The sequence below is a fragment of the Nerophis ophidion genome, linkage group LG01, assembly GCF_033978795.1.
Source record: "Nerophis ophidion isolate RoL-2023_Sa linkage group LG01, RoL_Noph_v1.0, whole genome shotgun sequence".
NCBI lineage: Eukaryota > Metazoa > Chordata > Actinopteri > Syngnathiformes > Syngnathidae > Nerophis > Nerophis ophidion.
Window position 1 is genome coordinate 6735483 of NC_084611.1, and position 15938 is coordinate 6751420.

Genomic DNA, 15938 nt, shown 5'->3' on the forward strand with positions numbered 1-15938 from the left:
AATTAAATGGTTTGTTAAAATGTTTTCTTGACTTGTGCAGTATATTCTGCGAATTAAGGTTTTGTTTAAACATTTTGTGAAAAAATAAATAAAAAAAGAACCTGTTACACGGACCTGAATGAAGTTTCCCACTTTATTATTGCAAATATCAAAATAACACTGCAACATGTTTGTGCTGTAAACATTAGTTTCTACCATTGAGGTTTTTAAGTTATTTTAAAATACATGTTCTGGCTAGTGATGTCATCAGCCCCTTCCCCCCTCCCCCCACCACACACACTTTGTCAAAATCTCCCTAAACTTGTCCCAATTGTTTGTGCTACACAATGTTTTGTCTTATGATTATTGTATTTATATTAGGGGTTAACATATTAACTTAAACTATAGTTTTGGACAAACGATATCTATTGTCTGACTACAAGAAACATTGAAAAGTATATGAATAATAAGTCATGAGGAAACTTTTTTGAACAAAAAAAAAAAAGATGTTTAATATATTTATGTAAAATGTATTGAATATTTCAAACAATATATGCAGAGAAGTTCCATGAATCCAGAGGTTGTGTATTCTGTCCTTGTTGAAATGGTCATGCCGCTGCGTGGTTACTCTGAAATAAGAATGTAACAATCACATCACATGAAAATATTGACATATTTTTGCTGAAAGGATTTAGTAGAGAACATCCACGATAAAGTTTGCAACTTTTGGTCGCTAATTAAAAAGCCTTGCCTGTACCGGAAGTAAAAAAAGTGCGCGTGACGTCACGGGTTGTAGGGCTCTTCACATCCTCACATTGTTTATAATCATAGCCACCAGCAGCAGGAGCAATTTGGGCCGAGAAAGCGACGATTTTCCCATTAATTTGAGCGAGGATGAAAGATTCGTGGATATGGAAAGTTAGAGTGAAGCACTAGGAAAAAAAAAAAAAAAGGCAGTGAGAGCGATTCAGAAGTTATTAGACACATTTACTAGGATAATTCTGGAAAATACCTTATCTGCTTATTGTGTTACTAGTGTTTTAGTGAGATTATAAAGTCATACCTGGAAGTCGGGGGGCTGCGGTGAACGCCAGTGTCTCTGAGAGAAGCCAATGGAGGAGCCAAGATCACAGCTGCCTTTTTGACAACTTCTGCAGGAGGAGGTCGCATAATCCGCTGAAGTCTCCGGTAAGAGCCGACTTAATATCACAATTGGTTGACATGTGGTAGAGAAACATGTTCGCTTGACCGCTCTGTGTTAAAGCTTCACAACAAACAAAGAAACACCGGCTGTGTTTGGGTTGCTAAAGGCAGTTGCAATCCACCGCTTTCCACCAACAGCATTCTTCTTTATAGTCTCCATTATTAATTGAACAAATTGCAAAAGATTCAGCAAGACAGATGTCCAAAAGACTGTGTAATTATGCGATGAAAAGAGACAACTTTTAGCCGTGTGTGGTGCTGGGCTGAAATGTCCCCTCCAACCAATAACGTCACAAACACGCGTCAACATAAGCGTCAGCATTCCGCGACGTTTTCAACAGGATACTTCGCGGGAAATTTAAAATTGTAATTTAGTAAACTAAAAATGCCGTATTGGCATGTGTTGCAATGTTAATATTTCATCATTGATATATAAACTATCAGACTGCGTGGTGGCTAGTAGTGGCTTTCAGTAGGCCTTTAAAGAGGAACATTATCAGCAGACCTATGTAAGCGTCAATATATACCTTGATGGTGCAGAAAAAAGACCATCTATTTTTTTAACCGATTTCCGAACTCTATATGGGTGAATTTTGGCGAATTAAACGCCTTTCTGTTTATCGAGCTGGAGGCGATGATGTCAGAATGTGACGTCGCCGAGGTAACACACCCACCATTTTCATTTTCAACACATTACAAACACCGGGTCTCAGCTCTGTTATTTTCCGTTTTTTTGACTATTTTTTGGAACCTTGGAGACATCATGCCTCGTCGGTGTGTTGTCGGAGGGTGTAACAACACTAACAGGGAGGGATTCAAGTTGCACCACTGGCCCCAAGATGCCAAAGTGTCTGCCGCCAGACCCCCATTGAATGTGCCAGAGTGTCTCCACATTTGACCGGCGATGACAGACATGGCACAGAGATGTATGGATAACCTGCAGATGCATTTGCAACGATAGTCAACAAAATCACAAAGGTGAGTTTCGTTGATGTTGATTGCCACCTAATCGATGCTAACATGCTATTTACCGGCGGTGCTAAAGCAGACATGGCACAGAGATGTATGGATAACCTGCAGATGCATTTGCAACTATATTACGTTTCCTTCCACCCACATTTAATGCGAAACAAACACTTACCAATCGAAGGATTTAAGTTGCTCCAGTGTCAAAAGATGCGAAAGTCCTGGTCGTTTGGTCCGCACATTTTACCGGCGATGCTAACGCAGCTATTCGGCCATGCTATGGCTATGAATAGCGTCAATAGCTATTTGTTCAATAGCTTCAGTTTCTTCTTCAATACTTTCATACTCGAACCATCTGTTTCAATACATGCGTAATCTGTTGAATCGCTTAAGTCGCTGAAATCCGAGTTTGAATCCGAGCTAATGTCGCTATATCTTGCTGTGGTATTCCCATTGTTTGTTTACATTGGCAGCACTGTGTGACGTCACAGGGAAATGGCCAGTGTCTTCGCAGAGAGCGAAAATAAGGCACTTTAAAGCTTTATTTAGGGATATTCCGAGACCGGTAAAATTTTGAAAAAAAACTTCAAAAAATACAACAAGCCACTGGGAACTGATTTTTATTGTTTTTAACCCTTTTGAAATTGTGATAATGTTCCCCTTTAAGAGAGCCCATCCGGGTTGGTCTTTCTCTCCTTTTTATAAACTCCATGATGACCTGATTCCTTTCATGACAACTTACGCAATTGTCCACTGTTCAATGTCCCATGTGGTGTCAACCCCCAACTTGGTCAGTGTGACTTGACCACTCATGTCGTGTCCTCCCCAATGTATCTAGGTGAAAGTTACCCAAAACAGATTAAGGATATACATTTTGTACTACAAAATAAAGGCAATTGAATTTTGCTTTAAAACAATAGATGGCAGAAGTATCTCACATTAAATAATCGACAACTACTCTTTGACAATAAAAAAAATATTAAATATATATATATATATATATATATATATATATATATATATATACAAGCACATGCACAGACTTTTTCGATGGCTGTTGTTCAAACCAGAAAAAGGGCAAACATTGAAGAAAAAAATCAGACATTTTAAACACAACAAGAAACACACAAATATTTTTCAACCTACTTAGTGGTTTTAGTTAAAAACCTTTAGAAAGTCAAATCATGACTTTGAATAAAGAAGAAAAGCCCTAAGAGTGTAGATCTCCACCAGGACCAATCCTATTGTTCACCTGCTACTAAATTGTGTGCCATCTCATGTGTATCGTGTGCTGCTATGACAATAAACTTCCATGAATCCTGTAAAACAGCAGACAGTTAGTAATATGGTTTCACATCAAAATGTTGGTGAAACTGCTCATTTCTACCTGGCGATAGGTGGCTCTAACTGTAGTGCTAATCACTCACCAGCAGAAAGCCCTCATCGCACTGCTAATCAATAACTACCATCTTAGGCACTTAACATCACTAATCACCAGTTAACAAATGTCAACTATCTTAAATGCAAACATGAAAACAAGACACATTAACGTCTTTCCCCATTACAAACATCATAACACAACCTAAACTTATATAAACACATTACTGTCTGAGCATATAAGATATTCAATTATGTTGCAATTTATTATATTGCAATTAGCCATGTGATTAAGATCGGCACGGTCTGACCAATCACAAGTCAGTAGGAGCTGCTTTGTTCTCGTGTTTGGAGAAAGCGGAAGAGCGATTGTCAGCCTGACATTGATGTGTCTCTGAGAACTGAACACATTTTTATAACTTATAACAAAATGTGTTTATACAGTAACCTGCTCACATGAGTCAGATTACAGCAGGGCTGTCAAACTCATTTTAGCTAACTTCAGATTGTTTTCTTTATTTTATTTCGGCCCAAAATAGAACAAGCACACTCTGAAAATGTACATATCACAAATAATCCTCTTGACAAAACACCTCAAGTTAGTTAAACATTTACAGGAAGAAAAAAAGGTACATATTTAAAGACACCCTGAAGAACACAATTGATCTAATTAATTGTGCTTTAATTAATTAATATATTAATTAAAGCAACTGAACTTTAAGTAAAAACCCATCGAGAAGACCAAAACAAAAATGAATAAAAACTATTCTATAGGGGCGGCATAACTCGGTTGGTAGAGTGGCCGTGCCAGCAACTTGAGGGTTGCAGGTTCGATTCCCGTTTGTGCCATCCTAGTTACTGCCGTTGTGTCCTTGGGCAAGACGCTTTACCCACCTGCTCCCAGTGCCACCCACACTGGTTTAAATGTAACTTAGATATTGGGTTTCACTATGTAAAGCGCTTTGAGTCACTTGAGAAAAGCGCTATATAAATATAATTCACAATTCACATCAACTACCTCACTTGTCATTTCCACATATTAATCCTGTGCTAACTCAACAAACCATACACACTGAGGTAGAAACTATTCAAGAGTGTTGAGTTACTTCCTGTCTTCTAGACATAATGTGTATTGACAGAAAAATAAAAGCAGTGCAATGTGTGAACAATTTCAACAAAGCACACATAAAAAGTTGAAAGACTGACAGCGTGGCTCCGAAATGACAACACTGGCACGGCTTCTTAAAGACGGGCTCTTTACTTGAGTTCATGCCGGGAAAACTACAGGACAAGACATGAAATACATTGGTTTTAGAAATAGTACAGTCACAAGCAAATAAGGTGCTAAACAGAATAGCTACCTCGTGGCCGTCTGCCACTTCGGAGGTTCTTGGGCAGCAAATATTTCAGTCTTGTGCAACTAAATGAGCGTACAATAATGAAACCAATGTACTTTACAAATATACACAACAATTCGACACAATATGACAAATACCTGGTTCAGCTAGCCAAATGTTCTTAGTGCTGCTGATGGCAGTAAGACACTTACTGACAGTATTGCAGTAAATCACACACTGTTCACTTTCTTTACATTTGCACAGAAGACAATCATTTTCACAGAACTATATCAGTGTGCAGTGTCTCATGCTGCATTTGAAGTGGGGTTACTGATTGATTATTTTACTCCTCTTTTACGTTGGCTGGAGGGGGAGGAGTCACAGCCCCGCTTTACCGTGTACCTCTTGCTTGGTATACTTGCTCGCCCCGGTATAAACTATTTGCTTGCCAACAGACTTACTATTGTGACATCCAGTGGACACAATTAGAACAGCAGTTTTATTTCATTAAAAAATACAGCCGACTTTTACACTTCGCAAACTCATCTCGCGGGCCTGATTGAAGCTGTTATGCCCGAAAGTCCAGGGAGGTGGGGGTTGGGTTGAGGGTGTTGGGGGTTAATTGTTCATATGTCTCTGATTTGCACATCAATCAGTCTGAGGAGGAAAAGTTGGCAGCTAAATAAAAGTATTCTTCCAATAATCCAAGTTTTTAGGAATACCTTAGATATTTGTGAAAGAAGCAGTGAGGAGGTCCTGGGTAGGGTGGATGTCGCCACATGAGCAACATACCACAAACTAAACAGCTATTTGCTTATTTTCCCTTGTGTGTTCTTATGTGTTTTACTGTGGCTGCTTTATGAGTGAATCTTTTACAGCACACTGAACAACTAAATGGTTTTTCACCTGTGTGTGTTCTCATGTGTCTCGTCAGTGGGCAATTTTTAGAAAAGCTTTTGCCACAAACTGAACACTTATATGGCGTTTCACCTGTGTGTGTTCTTATGTGTTCAATCAAAGTGCTCTTACCAGAAAAGCTTTTGCCACAAACTGAACAACTAAATGGTTTTTCGCCCGTGTGCGTTCTCTTGTGTACAGTCAAATGGCTTTTTTGAGAAAAGCTTACGCCACAAACTGAACATTTAAATGGTTTTTCCCCTGTGTGTGTTCTCATGTGTTGAAACAAAATGTTATTTTGAGAAAAACTTTTGCCACAAACAGAACACTTAAATGGTTTTTCACCTGTGTGTGTTCTCATGTGTTCAGTGAAATAGCTATTTTGAGAAAAGCTTTTTCCACAAACTGAACATTTAAATGTTTTTTCACCTGTGTGTGTTTTCATGTGTTGAGTCAAATGGCCATTTTGAGAAAAGTTTACGCCACAAACTGAACATTTAAATGGTTTTTCACCCGTGTGTGTTCTCATGTGTTGAAACAAAATGCTATTTTGAGAAAAGCTTTTTCCACAAACTGAACATTTAAATGTTTTTTCACCTGTGTGTGTTCTCATGTGTTGAATCAAATGGCCATTTTGGGAAAAGCTTACGCCACAAACTGAACATTTATATGTTCTTTCACCCGTGTGTGTTCTCATGTGTTGAGTCAAACCCCACCTCACAGAAAATCTTTTAGCACAAACTGAACAATTGAATGGTTTATCACCAGTGTGTGTTCTCATGTGTTTGGTCAAACCCCACTTAACAGAAAATATTTTAGCACAAAATGAACAATTGAATGGTTTATCACCAGTGTGTGTTCTCATGTGTTTAGTCAAATTGCTATTTTGAGAAAAGCTTTTAGCACAAACTAAACAATTGAATGGTTTATCTCCTGTGTGTGTTCTCATGTGTCGATTTAAATTGCTCTTGTTAGTAAAACTTTCAGCACAAACTGAGCAGCTCAAACATGTTTTACCTCTCTTCTTTGCAGAGCATTCAGAGTGTTTGTTGTCAGTGTGAGTCCTCATATCACCTTCACAGTCTGTATCGCTGCTCAAAGGTTCTTCAGCCTCCTCTTCAGCCTCACTATCTGATAGTGGAGCTAAGAGGTTGTCTACTTGTGGTTTCTCTTCATCATCTTCAGTCTTCACAGAGACAACAGTCAGTGGAAACTTGGTGTAATCAGCTTCCTCTCGTCCTAGAAGACACTCTCCCTCCTGAGTGATGCAGAGTTCCTCCTCTTCCTTTTTAATGCAGGGTGGTTGTGGAGTCTCCTGCTTCAAAGTGGAGCTCCCCCCTGACTGAGGGGAAACTTCTTCTGGATTACTCATCAGCTGCTGGACGTCTGCAAGACACAAACAACAAAAACACACGTTCTTCTATGTACTGTATGTGTGTGTAGTAGTGTTGTACAGTATACTGCTACTAATAAAGTATTGTGGTACTAATCAATTGAAATTGGTACTATACCACCTTTGAATAGTACTGGTACTGTTGCGATCTGCTGCTCAGATCTTCACGTGTTTGTTTTTTCATTCTCAGTCTGACCTGTTTATTTCCTGTTTTTGTCCATCACTATGGTTACACATCAGTCCACCTGTTAGTCTCGCCCCGCACACCTGCTACTAATTTTCACCCTCCTATTTAAGCTCACCTTTTCTGTTTACTCATTCTCGGATCCTAATTTGCCCACGCGCATCAGTGACGACTCTCATCCTTCGTATGTATTTTCTCGCTAGCTCTCACGCTAAGCCACTTTATATTCCAGCTTTCATGCTGAATGTTTTTGTTTACTCTTTTGTGTCCTCGTACCAAGTTTTAGTTTTCCTTGTGTTTTATCCTAGCTTTCACGCTAGCGTCTTTTGTTTGCCTTTTCTCTTTACACCAGTGTTTTTGTTCATAGCCTTTTGTTATTAAATAAATACCTTATATCTTACCTTTGCTGTGTTCTGCTTCGACGCATCCACGGGAAAACTACACCGGCATTACCATGCCGAAGAAGAGTCTTCACAGGTACCGTTCTTTCATCTGAATGCTGCTGTGTGGCGGTGACTACAGAGCCGAGGCGCATGATGTTGAGTGTGTCAAAACGCACACACCAAGTGCATACAAGCAATAACATCGTGGAGAGAAAGAAAGGCAACAAAGGACAATTCTACTGGTTAATAAAGAGGGTGTGTGAAGTGCAATATGGAGGTATTTGGGCTTCTAAACTAACAATAAAGGTGACACTTTAAACAGGGAGCCGCCGCTCTGCAAGGGTTGCTTTACACCTTTCCTGTTTGTGGGCTCCCAGACCGTGGTCGAGGAGCGCAGTTGAGACCTTCCCTCCAGGGTCCATGTTTTGTCGGGGGTAACACTGGGTCCATAAAGCTCCGCTCTCTGGTTGGAAGGTCGAGGCCGTCGATTAGTTACAACTTGCTCACTTTATTTATTATTTCCACAGGGCACAAGCGGACATCCATCATGCTATTAACACTCCTGCACATGCTACCACTACCTCTCCTTACTCGCCCACTCACTTACAAAGGCTGTCCCTGGCAATGGAAGGCCTGGGTCGAGCTGTGGGATCACAGACTGTGGCCATTTCTGAACTAAATCACAAGATGGATGAAATCAAAGAGAGGCTTGCTGGATTTGAAAAATTTGGCTTAGACCTGACATGGACGATTAGAGCAGACAGGCCATGAAAATGTCCACTCGCTTGGAAAAAAAACATTCCTAATCTACAATCTAACTCCTTGACGCTGCTCAAGAACAGAAAAAAGGCTGTTGGGAAACATCCCCGAAGGACACCTCAGCGAGGGACACTCTGACTACCCTCCCTCCCTCCTCAACAACACCCGGGAGTTGAACTTTGCTTGCACTGCCTGCAGAGCGACTCCGGGCCTATAGACACAACAACAACTCCGCTCTTTGGTCGGAAGGACAAGGCCGCCGATTAGTTACAACCAGCAACAACTAATCAATTAAATCGATTAAAATCAATTATAAAATGAGTTGGCGATTAATTAAGTCACCAATTCGTTGGATCTATGCTATGCACATGCGCTGCGGCTACGTCTAATGAGGGGAGAGTCAGCCAGCCAATGATGTGTCATGTGCAGATCATGTGACCACGCCGTCTCCTTTAAAGTTAAAGTAACAATGATAGTCACACACACTAAGTGTGGCAAAATGATGCTCTGCATTTGACTCATCACCCTTGATCACCCCCTGGGAGGTGGGGGGAGCAGTGAGCAGCAGCGGTGGCCGCGCCCAGGAATCATATTTGGTGATTTAACCCCCAATTCCAACTTTTGATGCTGGGTGCCAAGCAGGGAGGTTAATGACTCACATTTTTATAGTCTTTGTGCCTAGAAACATTCAAAAAATGACAGAGGAAAGCAGTACTGATAGTTCCGCGGAGAGACATCTTGAGGTTATTGCTTCTGTGGAGAAAAGTGAACGACCTAAGTCCTCAAAAGTGTGCAGACACTTTACTTTAAAGACTACAAAGAAGAGCGTTTCCTGCAAAATGTGCAGCGTGGACCTCGCCTGGCAAGAAAGTACAACATTGCGGCGGGAGCACATGAAGAGGAAACATGTTGGAGCCATGGATGAAGGGAACTCACGGTACGGAATTTTTTAAGTCCATAGTCCGGGTACATTGATCCCTTGTGACCTTCGTCGTGTGTTTTTAATCTTTTGTTAACAAGGAGATTTTCTTTAAAGGGGAACATTATCACCAGACATATGTAGGCGTCAATATATGCCTTGATGGTGCAGGAAAAATTAGTGAATTTTGGCGAATTAAACGCCTTTCTGTTTATCGCGCTGGAGGCGATGACGTCAGAATGTGACGTCGCCGAGGTAATACAGCCGCCATTTTCATTTTCAACACATTACAAACACCGGGTCACAGCTCTGTTATTTTCCGTTTTTTTGACTATTTTTTGGAACCTTGGAGACATCATGCCTCGTCGGTGTGTTGTCGGAGGGTGTAACAACACTAACAGGGAGGGATTCAAGTTGCACTACTGGCCCGAAGATGCGAAAGTGTCTGCCGCCAGACCCTTATTGAATGTGCGGGAGTGTCTCCACGTTTTACTGACAGACATGGCACAGAGATGTATGGATAACCTGCAGATGCATTTGCAACGATAAAGTCAACGAAATCACAAAGGTGAGTTTTGTTGATGTTGACTTATGTGCAATCAGACATATTTGGTCGCGGCATGACTGCCAGCTAATCGATGCTAACATGCTACGCTAATCGACGCTAACATGCTATTTACCGGCGGTGCTAAAGCAGACATGGCACAGAGATGTACGGATAACCTGCAGATGCATTTGCAACTTTATTACGTTTCCTTCCACCCACATTTAATGCGGAAAAAAACACTTACCAATTGACGGATTTAAGTTGCTCCAGTGTCAAAAGATGCGAAAGTCCTGATCGTTTGGTCCGCACATTTTACCGGCGATGCTAACGCAGCTATTCGGCCATGCTATGGCTATGAATAGCGTCAATAGCTATTCGCTCAATAGCTTCAGTTTCTTCTTCAATACTTTCATACTCCAACCATCCATTTCAATACATGCGTAATCTGTTGAATCGCTTAAGACGCTGAAATCCGAGTTTGAATCCGAGCTAATGTCGCTATATCTTGCTGTGGTATCCGCCATGTTGTTTATTTTGGCAGCACTGTGTGACGTCACAGGGAAATGGATAGTGGTTTCGAAGATATCGAAAATAAGGCACTTCGAAGCTTTATTTAGGGATATTCCGAGACCGGTAAAATTTTGAAAAAAAATTCAAAAAATACAACAAGCCACTGGGAACTGATTTTTATTGTTTTTAACCCTTTTGAAATTGTGATAATGTTCCCCTTATAACAGCAGACCTATGTAAGCGTCAATATATACCTTGATGTTGCAGAAAAAAGACCATATTTTTTTTAACCAATTTCAGAACTCTAAAAGGGTGAATTTGGCGATTTAAACGCCTTTCAATTGATCAATTGATCAATTAATTTCAATTGTTGGAGCGATGACCTTTCACCCGTGACGTCACAACATGAAGCGATCCGCCATTTTCTCAATCTTAATTCACGCACCAGGTCAAATCAGCTTTGTTATTTTCTGTTTTTTCGACTGTTTTCCCGTACCTTGGAGACATCATGCCTCGTCGGTGTGTTGTCGGAGGGTGTAACAACACTAACAGGGACGGATTCAAAAAGATGCGAAAGTTTGTTCCGCACATTTTACCGACGACAGCTATGCTACGACAGAGATTGCAAGAATGTGTGGATATCCTGCGACACTCAAAGCAGATGCATTTCCAACGATAAAGTCAAAGAAATCTGCAATATTGGAAAATAGACCACAACTGAATATGCCGGAGTGCCTTCTTCGGAAGACGGTCTGAATTGTGCCGGCTCTGGTTTGGCCATATTTGGCACATGTTCCTCCTCGTTTTCAGCTGCATTACTGCTACGCTTTAAAGGGGAACATTATCACAATTTCAAAAGGGTTAAAACCAATAAAAATCACTTCCCAGTGGCTTGTTGTATTTTTTTAATTTTTTTTTCAAAATTTTACACCTCCAGGAATATCCCTAAATAAAGCTTTAAAGTGCCTCATTTTCACTATCTTCGAAACCACTATCCATTTCCCTGTGACGTCACACAGTGCTGCCAATACAAACAACATGGTGGTTACCACAGCAAGATATAGCGACATTAGCTCGGATTCAGACTCGGATTTCAGCGGCTTAAGCGATTCAACAGATTACGCATGTATTGAAACAGATGGTTGGAGTATGGAGGCAGATAGCAAAAACGAAATTGAAGAAGAAACTGAAGCTACTGAGCGAATAGCTATTGACGCTATTTGGCCATAGCGTGGGTGTACCTAATGAAGTGGCCCATAGCATGGCTGCCTTATTAGCATCGCCGGTAAAATGTGCGGACCAAACGATCAGGACTTTCGCATCTTGTGACACTGGAGCAACTTAAATCCGTCGATTGGTAAGTGTTTGTTTCGCATTAAATGTGGGTATCTAGTTTCAAATCTACATACAGCTAGCGTAAATAGCATGTTAGCATCGATTAGCGTAGCATGTTAGCATCGATTAGCTGGCAGTCATGCCGTGACCAAATATGTCTGATTAGCACATAAGTCAACAACATCAACAAAACTCACCTTTGTGATTTCGTTGACTTAATCGTTGCAAATGCATCTGCAGGTTATCCATACATCTCTGTGCCATGTCTGTCTTAGCATCGCCGGTCAAATGTGAAGACTCTTTGGTACATTCAATGTGGGTCTGGCGGCAGACACTTTCTCATCTTTGGGCCAGTGGTGCAACTTGAATCCCTCCCTGTTAGTGTTGTTACACCCTCCGACAACACACCGACGAGGCATGATGTCTCCAAGGTTCCAAAAAATAGTCGAAAAAACGGAAAATAACAGAGCTGAGACCCTGTGTTTGTAATGTGAAAATGAATATGGCGGGGGGGGGGTGTTACCTCGGTGACGTCACGTTCTGACGTCATCGCTAAAAGACCGATAAACAGAAAGGCGTTTAATTTGCCAAAATTCACCCGTTTAGAGTTCGGAAATCGGTTAAAAAAATACATGGTCTTTTTTCTGCACCATCAAGGTATATATTGACGCTTGCATAGGTTTGGTGATAATGTTCCCCTTTAACCACGCCTCCATTGTTTTCTCCATCGATAGTTGATTGACAGTTGGTGCCGTGCGGCACCGCCAGGTAGGAACAAACCATCATGGCATGGGGGGGAAACTCTGGGTTAGGGTAATTAATGGAATAGCCAAGTACTTGATTTGATGTTCATTTTTTGAACTTAAATTCATACTTTATTGAAGTATTATGGAATAAATACATTTATAAAGGATTTTTGAATTTTTGCTATTTTTATAATATTTAAAAAAAATCTCATGTTCCCCCTGGGATACCTTCAAGTACCCCCATTTGAGAAACACTGAAGTAATGCAAGTCAAATGACGACATTTTGTAACAAATTCCTACAATTGGTGTTTTGTCTTTAATGAATGTGTTTTAGCTGCTACATGGCTTATCTGTGTACATTTATCCTTTGTTTAGTTTTTAGTACTTAATGAATAATTAATAATTGTATTTTTTCTTAAAGCACAGACCAGGAGTCAATCAATCAATCTATCAATGTTTACTTATATAGCCCTAAATATCGAGTGTCTCAAAGGGCTGCACAAGCCACAAAGACATCCTGTGGCAACCATAAATCATCAATAATTGAATATAATGTCAGTAAATCTTTTTGTTCTAATCTATTCCTTGATTATAGCAGACTATAAGTAATATGGAAACTTGTAAATTGTTCTTTGAGTGCAACAAGAAAAGTTTAATGCGTATTCATTTATATTCTAACCTTGTAAAATTGTTCTTTGACTGTGAGTAAGAAATATTAGCGCTGCACCACTCGCGGCTAAAAGTCGTCTGCTTTAACCGCATAATTACACAGTATTTTGGACATCTGTGTTGCTGAATCTTTTGCAATTTGTCCATTTAATAATGGAGACTATAAAGAAGAATGCTGTTGGTGGTAAGCGGTGGATTGCAGCTGCCTTTAGCAACCGAGACACAGCCGGTGTTTCTTTGTTTGTTGTGAAGCAGAGCGGTCAAACCAACATGTTTTCTCGACGTCAACCAGCATGTTTTTGGATGGGGAAATTTAGATATATATTTTACCGGAGACATCATTGGATTATTCGTCGTCCTGCAGCAGCTGTCTAAAAAGCAGCTGTGAGCTTGGCTCCTCGGCTTCTCTCTGAGACACTTCGTGTTCACCGCAGCCATCCGACCTCGAGGTATGCCTTTCTAATCTTTAAAATCTCACTAAAACACTATTGAAACAATAAGCAGATAAGGGATCTTCCAGAATTATCCTAGTAAATGTGTCTAATTACATCTGAAACGCTCACACTGCCGTCGCCTGGAGCCGTCACTTTTTTCCCTCTTCTAGTCCTTCACTGTAAGTGTTGTTGAAAACTTACACTTAATATTTCTTGTTTAAAGGGTTAACATTTTTTCTTGAAAAGAGTTATGGTTTTGAAGTCATGTTATATTTTTTGTAAATAAGACACATTTGGTTTACTACAAAAGGGGCAATTTATTTCCTTTGTCACACCGCTTTTCTCGCGAGATTTTGGTGTAGTATTTGGGGTTGCAGACATGCAAAAGACTTTAAGCAGCAGTAAGAACATTTGGCTAGCTGAACAAGGTATTTGTCATATTGTGTCGAATTGTTCTGTATATTTGTGGAGTGCATTGGTTTAATTTTTGTACGCTCATTTAGTTGCACAAGACTGAAATATTTGCTGCCCAAGAACCTCCGAAGTGGCAGGCGGCCGCGAGGTAGCTATTCTGTTTAGCACCTTATTTGCCTGGGACTGAACTATTTCTAAAACCATTGTATTTCGTGTCTTGTCCTGTAGTTTTCACGGCATAAACTCAAGTAAAGAGCCCGTCTTTAAGAAGCCGTGCCAGTGTTGTCATTTCGGAGCCACATTCATTATCAACATCCTAATTCACAAATCTTTCATTCTCGCTCAAACTAATGGGGAAATTGTCGCTTTCTCGGTCCAAATTGCTCTTACTGCTGGTGGCTCCCATTAAAAACAATGTGAATATGTGTGGAACCCTTCAGCTCGTGACGTCACGCGCACATACTTCCGGTAAAGGCAGGGCTTTTTTATTAGCGACCAACAGTTGTGATTATTATCGTGGATGTTCTCTACTAAATCCTTTCACCAAAAATATGGCAATATCGCAAAATGATCAAATATGACACAGAATGGACCTGCTATCCCCGTTTAAATAAGAACATCTCATTTCAGTAGGCTTTTAAAGGCGGATCCACGCAGGATTATACCAAGTATCGTTGCTTGCCTACTGTTTACTACTGCGGTAACTTCTAACAGACATTTCCGCCATTTTGGATCGAGGTTCTTTGTTTACATTGTTCAACAAAGTGGGATAATTTCAGTTTTTAGGGTTTGGAAGTCAAATAGCTTTCAAATGAGGGAACGCAACACACTCACCTTCATCTTGGCTTTTCAGATTGTTCTCCGTTGGTGGCGCTGATTGTCTTTCACTTTCTCTTTGACATGACGTCGCCATCTTAGCATAGCAGTAGTCGTCCATCTTCTATCACGTCTTCAATCTTCACTTCAGCTAACACGCCGTCGCTCCACACTCAAAGTCCGTTTCCTGGGCTTAAGAAAAGGCGAACAGTTGAGGTATTTGATGCTATTTTTGAATCTATAAGATCGTAAATGTGAAACTTCTCCGAAGAGCCATGTCGCTTAGTCCGCCATCTTGGACTTGGACCACTGTTCGATGTTTGCGCATGCGCCAGAAATTTGCAACTTCCGGTCAACAACTGCACTTTAAAAAATAAAATACTTTTTAAATAACTGGCAGCCCTTTTCATATTAAATTACATTTTTGGCTCATAATTGAAGTGTTCCTTATCGCGAAAACAGTTTTGATATCAAAATACTTTGGAGATAGAAATGAAACAAAAATGGACAATGTTGTATTCTGTCTTTTAGTGGGTTCAAGCAAACGGCAAGTTGTTTGACAAAGTAAGTCTTGTGAAAGAGTGAAAGTCACACTACCCCAGTATACATGTTCAACATTATAATCTTGACTTTTATCAGTAATATCCTCATTGAAGGATGACTTGTACTCGACCTCGGACCAACTGCACTCGGTGAGGAAACAAAGACGCTGACATAAATATTGCTCTTATTGCAACCATAGACAGCAGAAGACTTCTACTTTCACTTTTGTACACTGACTTTAGTTATCTGCTGCACCGACAAGATGCCTGCTCGGTGCGTGTTGGCGACTGGAGCCAAACTGCTGGGTCAAAACTGGCCTGTGACGTCAACATTTACCTTTTTCTTTTGACACCAACATGAAAACGAAATAATGGTCTCTGTTGGCCACTTACTTAATAAACATACATGACAAAGTGCGTCCTGATTCTTTGATTCAATCTTTAAATTGATGTGTGCCGATGATAAGAAAGTTTGTGGCTGCATTACTGACTAATAACCTCAGTTTTATCTGAAGTTCCATCGAGGT

At 40.4% G+C, this 15938-nt stretch overlaps 1 protein-coding gene across 2 annotated transcripts; it reads right to left on the reverse strand.

The window, feature by feature from the left end:
- Window positions 1-299: 299 nt before the first annotated feature.
- Window positions 300-15189, reverse strand: LOC133549323 (zinc finger protein OZF-like). Of its 2 annotated transcripts, XM_061894737.1 has the most exons (3): window positions 14888-15189; window positions 6777-7145; window positions 300-608 (listed from the first exon to the last, which is right to left on the reverse strand). In XM_061894737.1, exons 1-3 carry the CDS (start codon window positions 14988-14990, stop codon window positions 604-606), a joined length of 477 nt encoding a protein of 158 aa, XP_061750721.1. In that variant the 5' UTR covers window positions 14991-15189; the 3' UTR covers window positions 300-603. The 2 variants fall into 2 exon arrangements, with proteins under 2 accessions (XP_061750721.1, XP_061750631.1); XM_061894647.1 differs by lacking the exon at window positions 300-608 and having other exon boundaries at window positions 4765-7145.
- Window positions 15190-15938: the final 749 nt, after the last annotated feature.